The 6,881-nt window shown below is 34.6% G+C and overlaps 1 protein-coding gene across 1 annotated transcript in view; it reads right to left on the bottom strand.

Annotated features, from left to right (window-relative positions):
• Window positions 1-1,554: 1,554 nt before the first annotated feature.
• LOC107601327 (aquaporin-4) overlaps window positions 1,555-6,881 on the bottom strand; it is a 7,609-nt gene continuing 2,282 nt past the window's right edge. Inside the window, exons 2-6 of the mRNA XM_016293481.1 lie at window positions 5,265-5,459; window positions 4,413-4,574; window positions 2,994-3,158; window positions 2,057-2,137; window positions 1,555-1,812 (exon numbers count right to left, since the gene is read on the bottom strand). Of these exons, the coding sequence (XP_016148967.1) occupies window positions 1,597-1,812; window positions 2,057-2,137; window positions 2,994-3,158; window positions 4,413-4,574; window positions 5,265-5,459 (819 nt within the window). The 3' untranslated portion in view covers window positions 1,555-1,596. The remainder of the gene's footprint in view (window positions 1,813-2,056; window positions 2,138-2,993; window positions 3,159-4,412; window positions 4,575-5,264; window positions 5,460-6,881) is intronic.

The raw sequence follows: 6,881 nt of genomic DNA, 5'->3' as shown, positions 1-6,881 counted from the left end.
TCTATCTATCTATCTATCTATCTATCTATCTATCTATCTATCGTTCTATCTATCAATCAATTAATCTATCTATCTATCATTCTATCTACTGTTATACCGGTCTTTTTTTGGATGTAAAAAACTGTAAACATGATGGTGTAGATGTTTTTTTTTCTTGAAAGAAATCAGTGCAGTGTGGTTTATGGATATGTTGTTGAATGCTGTTGGTGGTTCTGGTTTGTTCAGGGCAGAAGTGATTAGGCAGAGGTTTGTATTGTGTGTGGAGCAGGTCGGTTGTGGAGGGCCGGGGTGGCCTCATAGCCAGATAAAGCCTGGAAAATCCCTCTGTTAGAGGAGCTGATGGTGAATTAGGATCGCTGATCTCATCTGTTTTCCTCCCTCACTTACACACACACTCACACTCATACACATGTATGCTGAACAAAACAAAATGCTGGCTGGCACTGTGTGGATGTTCTTCATTGTTTAAGTGCATGTGTGTGTTATTAATAGCTGCTATGTATGATTTCTGCATGTATATTCTAGCATGAATGTGCAACACAGCTATGTCCATATGTAAACTTGAATATGTGTGTGCAAATTTAGATGCATAAAAGGGGTGATATGGGAATATTGGCACTGAACATTGTGCATTAGCATGTTCAACATGCTTTCTGTAAGAACACAGAAACAAAACTATTGAATATTAAAGTTTATTAAATTCTGCCACAATTACAAAGTGAAATGTAGATGTGAAGCAGCTGTGCTTTTTATTCCTATTTTATATAATTTACAGAAGATTATAGTTTGATATGATTTAAGTAAGAGTTTAAGAATCCCATTATTCATAAATATGAAAGTCAAACTAAATTAAAGTAAATCTTGTACATCTGCCAAAAAGAAAAAAAACCAGTTATATTTCTTGTTATAAATAATTTAACAAAAGATATAATGACACTATCAACAAACACACTGACATATACACTTTAAATGTTGTTAAACACTTTCAGCTATAGCCATAAAATCACATTTAAGCTGAAATCCGGCAGCTATTTGGTTAACAGTGGATTTAGGAAAAAGAACATAATACTATTGAACCATAATAGCAAGCTCAAGCCACATAGGCTTATGTTTGGCACTTTAATATCTATGCATGTGCAAGCTGAGGGGTTTTACACACGGTGTTAATTACATAGACAGCTTAAATATTATAGTACTGCTTTCGATCCACAACAGAACATTCTAGTACGAAAATATTTGTATAGAATATTTACAGACTTTTATGGATTAGATATTAATGTGCTAGTTAACTCTAAAGCCTAATGTATCATATTTGATATGCACGTTTCCAAGGTTTCTGAATTATCAACATGTTCAAAACCATAATGAAAAACTTTTTTTTCTCTCTACAGATTCAACAATCTGTTCACCTTCAAAAATAATAATAATAATACTAATAATTCCTAAATCTCTTGTTGCATCTCTCAATTCATGTTAGCATGGTTATGAAGAAGCTACACACTATCTGTTGTGTTCATGTTTCATAAATAAGAGCCATTGATTGGTTGTTTGTGACTAAATGTAAAAACCTGCATTCTGAAAGAAGTGAGCGTGAGCTTAGCTGTGCTCCAGTTTGTTGCTTTGTTTGTTTCTCATGGCGCTCTGTGTGACAGTGGACAGGGACGATCGAGACACGCTGGCCGTCTCCACAATCTCAATGTCCTTACAGGTCAAACAAGCCACCAGCTTCTGTCTGCACGCACTGGGGGCAAAGATGAACTCATGAGACACTCCAGCCAGCACTGCACCTAAGATTGGACCGATCCAGTAGACCTGAAAACAACAGAAAGCATATATACATAGCATTTTAAAAACTGCTAAAAACATAAAATAACTCTGCATATCTATATTTATCTCAATATTTGTATTCAACCCATGCAATTAACTCTTTTCAAATTTCTAGGCCTTTGATTGCAGTAGTAAACCTTCAAAATATATACTGTATGTATGTGTATTTATATATGTGTATTTATAGATTAGTCAACAGAGCTGCTTAAAATAGTTTTGCTTTGCTTACCCAGTGATGTTCCCAATATCCAAGTATTATAGCAGGACCAAGAGAGCGAGCTGGGTTCAGACTGGCACCAGAAAACCTCCCCTAAATCCACACACACATACGTTAAAATAAATAAATAAATATATGTATGTATGTGTATTTACAATAATACATGCAGAGGGAGGACAGAACAAAGGGATCATTATTCATAAAAAATATTATAAATAATGATAAAAAAAATAGCTGTCCTGTATCGACTAGCAATGCCAAAGTCATAGGGGAGGCACATACACTACTGTCCAAAGGTTTGGGGTCTGTAAGATTTTTAATGCTTTTGAAAGAAGTCTCTTCTGCTTACTAAGGCTGCATTTATTTGATCAACAATACAATACTATTGTAAAATATTACAAAAATGTAAAAGATGTCATTTATTTCTGTGATGCAAAGCTGCATTTTCAGCATCATTACTCCAGTCTTCAGTGTCACATGATCCTTCAGAAATCATTCTGAGATGCTGATTTGATGCTCAAGAAACATTTCTGATTATTATCAACAATGATAACAGTTGTGCTGCTTCATATTTTTGTGTAAACCTTGATGCATTGTTTTATTAAGGATTCTTTGATGAATCTAAAGTTCAAAAGTTAATTTATTTGAAATAGACATATTTTGGACAATATATCTTTACCGTCATTGTTGATCAATTTAATGTATCCTTGCCGAATAAAAGTATTTCTGTATTAAAATAAACTTTGGGTACTTTTTGCATATAGGCTGCCATATAAGTGTGATGAGGAATATTATGCAAAAATAACACTAATAGTAAAATGACGATATAGCAGTGTACACCAAATGTGGACAAATCAAAACATAGAAGCAGGCTTACATTAGTCCCAAATTGAGACTCCAGGTCATACTGACACACATCCAGAGCACACACACACTTGCACACACTTACAGCAATAAAGATGGCAGTGGTCACAGCAAACCCAATGGCTAAATTCCCTGGTTCGTTTATTTCTCTCCTGCGTTGATCTTCCACAGAAAATACAGTGAAACCCAGGAGAAACGTGGCAAGCATCTCCATCCCAAGAGCTTGACCTGCGTTCATTTCCACAGGGACCTTCAGAGAAGGAAATGAGAAGGAATTTTTATTTGTAATAAATTGATTGATTGATGTTAACATTGAGTGTCATCTCTGTATCTCTATGGACCGGAAAATAAGTGCAAAGAGCTCTAAGGAGCATAATTCTCAACACAACCCTGTATCAATTCATCAAATCAGTTTTCATTGGTCCTGCAACAACATATATATATATATATATATATATATATATAGTAGTGCTGTCAAACAATTAATCGCGATTAATCGCATCTAAAATAAGTTTTTGTTTACATAATATGTAATATGTGTGTATACAGTGTATTTATATTATGTATATATAAATACACACACATGCATGTATATATTTCGGAAAAATATTTTATGTTTATATATTAAATATATTTAGATATTATATAATTTATATGAATATAAATATATACATGTAAATATTTTCAAAATATATACTGTATGTATGTGTATTTATATATACATAATAAATATACACGTACACACATATATTATGTAAACAAAAACTTTTATTTTGGATGCAATTAATCGTATATATATATGTGTGTGTGTGTGTATAATAAGTCAACAAATGTGTGGATAGTTTATTTCTTTTTAAATTACATATGTGTTTTATGTTTTGTATCATATTTGATCAGGCTTTTATGGCTCATATATTGAGAATATCAAGCTCATACTTGAAAAGGAAAATAACACCTGTATTTTATTCAGAGGTCTAAAATGAATGAAATTATGCAGTTTGGTGCAGATGCTGATATTTATATGACCATAAAGTAAGATGAAATTCTGATCGCTTGTAATGTAAATCAGTGAGATATGTGTAACAGTGTAACACTACTTACATAAAATCCATATTGATATCAGTTGTCACTCAATGTCTTCTAATAACATGTCTTATTGAGATGTTATTTAAATGTTTAGTTTTATGACCAAAGCTCTGTAGTTTTTATTGAGGGGGTAAAACATATCATGCAATGCAATACAATGATGATAGAGAGATGAACAATAAATGCCTGATATATTTGATACTCACATTTTTAGGGAAGGGATGTAGTGGATTGTGTGCAACAGGTTTTGATCACATTTAATGTGTGTATGAAATATGATAGGGTTAACAGCCTTAAAATCAATGGGAGATTTCAGGTTGATAAAAAGCCTGACTCTAAAATCTGACAGGTGCATATGAATGTAGTTCCAGGACCAATGTTAATCAGAACATGTCCTGTGTGGTGAAAAGCTCTGAACCTTGTTGATGTAGTTCTGTGCCGTGGACTTCAGGGGCAGCGAGAGGTACATGAGGCCAGCCGCGAGGATCCCACCCAAACACTGAGCGAGCAGATACACCACAGCCCTCAACACATCCACCTTACGCGTGGCCAAGAGAGCCATAGTCACCGCAGGATTCACCTAACACCAATAACACACTATTAACTTTGGTAACACTTTATTTTAAGGTGTCCTTGTTACACGTTACATGTACTTGCTATTATAATAACAATTAATTAGCATAATTACATGCAAGCAACTCTAAACCAAACCCTAACCATATAGTAAGTACATGTAGTTAATTAATATTACTCAGTACTTAAATCTATAATTACGCTGTAACAAGGACACCTTAAAAAAAAGTGTAACCCTAACTTTCCCACATATTTGTACTTATTCATTCCTTTGCACTTTCATTAATTCTTTAATCAATTCTAAACAACATTTATATCTATTATTTTTGCAGATTCTCTCATCCAAAGCAACACAGTGTATTCAAGGTATTATTATACAGCTTGGTGTTTCTTGGAAATGAACCCATGACCTTGATTTTGTACTCTACACTCTAAAAAATGCTGGGTTTAAATACAACCCAGTGCTGGGTAAAATAGGGACAAACCCAGCAACTGGGCTGTTTTGACCCAGCGGTTGGGTTAAATGTTTAACCCAACCTTCAGGGTAGTAACCCAACCGCTGGGTCAAAACAGTCCAATTGCTGGGTTTGTCCCTATTTTACCCAGCACTGGGTTGTATTTAACCCAGCATTTTTTAGAGTGTATGATTTACCAGTTGAGTTGCAAGAAAATAATTAAATAAATCACATTTCTTTACCTGAGCCCCACTGATTTCACCAAAGCAATATCCCAGAACCACAGTCGCCATACCAGCAGCCAGTGCGGGGTAAATGGGCCCCGGGGAGGCCCCGTCCGGCCCCGGCACTAAAGAGCCCAGCACAGCAGATACAAAGACCAAGGAACCAAGAGTCTCTGCCAGAATCCCCTGCCAGAACTGACGGCTCCTCAGCTCCTGTGTGAGTCGACAGAAGAGATCAACGGCCGAACGAAAAGAAGTAACTGACATTAAACCTGTGATTAATTCACTACTTTACTATCAAAGGCCAGTAAACAATACCCATTTATACGAATAAATTCCCATATTTATGTATTCGTATTTATATTGTATTTTTGTAACCATAAAACAACATGAATTCTCATGTGATAAGGCAAATATTTGTTTATTTTTTTATATATATATATTTTTTTTTTACTAAATCAGTCATTACCTAAGGTGACAATATATCCACAGAACAAAACCGAAACATTTTTAGTTAGAATTGAAGACAATATAAAAGATACAATGACACTATCGCGATGCAAACTATTTTTAAATAAACTTCCAAATGTGTATTTAAATCCAAACCACAATTATTTAGTTGAAATTGATAGATTTTCATTAAAAAATAAAACATTAAAATGATAAACATTAAAATAGCATGATGCTAATGTTTATAATATGTTATAATCGTAATGTTTTCATTGTCTCGTTGCATTTAGCACATTACAGTTTTTCTCAATTGCTTTGACTCAATTCTCGAATGAAACTTTTTTTTCCCGAAACAATAAGTTCAGATCTCTGAACAATTAGCTTCTTGTTCACATCAGATTGGAATTTCTTATTGATTTGAGCAAATTGCAAATGCTTTGGCACATGTGTGCAAAGAGTAAGTACAATTGTCTGCAGTTTGCACAACAACTAATTGCAACAAGCCGTTGATCAAAACTGATGAGCCGATTCTCACTTAAACTGTCAAACTCTTCACAACTTCTCAAACATTTTTCATCGTGTAAGCCATCACATTCAAAACGATCCATTCAATTATGATCCATTCAAAAATTGGTATACACGCATGTATATTCCATAAATATCTGACACTGACATTTGTAGCGTCTGCGTAGAATCATGCATGATCTTTGGGTTTTATGGCTTAAGAGACCCTTTTAGCTTTTGACATTTGCATATAATTTACAGTCCTGGTCACAGTCTTTACACTTATATGGGTGCTAAATTGCCAATGGTTCCCCCCCCCCCACTATCAAGGAGTCGGGGGTGGATAGGAACCCTCAAAAGTGATTAGCCCAAAATAATCTTTGCTCGGAAAAACCCTCTTCGTTTGAGACGACACTTTCCAAGCCTCTCAAGACTTTACACTTGAGTTTATTTTCCGGCAGTTTTTATCTTCAAGTAACTTCGAGTCGCTGTGGACTCTTCCTTCTTCAGAAGAACCAGAAGTAAACTTCCAGCTCACTCCTAACGAACTCATCAAAGACCTCCGTTGTCTACCACATCAGAACTCTTGTTCAGCAATCGAAGCCAATGCAAGTAACCGTTTACAACTATTTAAATGCGTGTTTAAGTTTCAGCCCCTTTTTAAGGTGATTTTTGATTCTT

Source organism: Sinocyclocheilus grahami, unplaced genomic scaffold, assembly GCF_001515645.1.
Source record: "Sinocyclocheilus grahami isolate Dianchi unplaced genomic scaffold, SAMN03320097.WGS_v1.1 scaffold303.1, whole genome shotgun sequence".
Classification (NCBI taxonomy): domain Eukaryota; kingdom Metazoa; phylum Chordata; class Actinopteri; order Cypriniformes; family Cyprinidae; genus Sinocyclocheilus; species Sinocyclocheilus grahami.
Note: the sequence above shows the minus strand (reverse complement) of the source record. Positions and strands in the feature narration are given on the sequence as shown.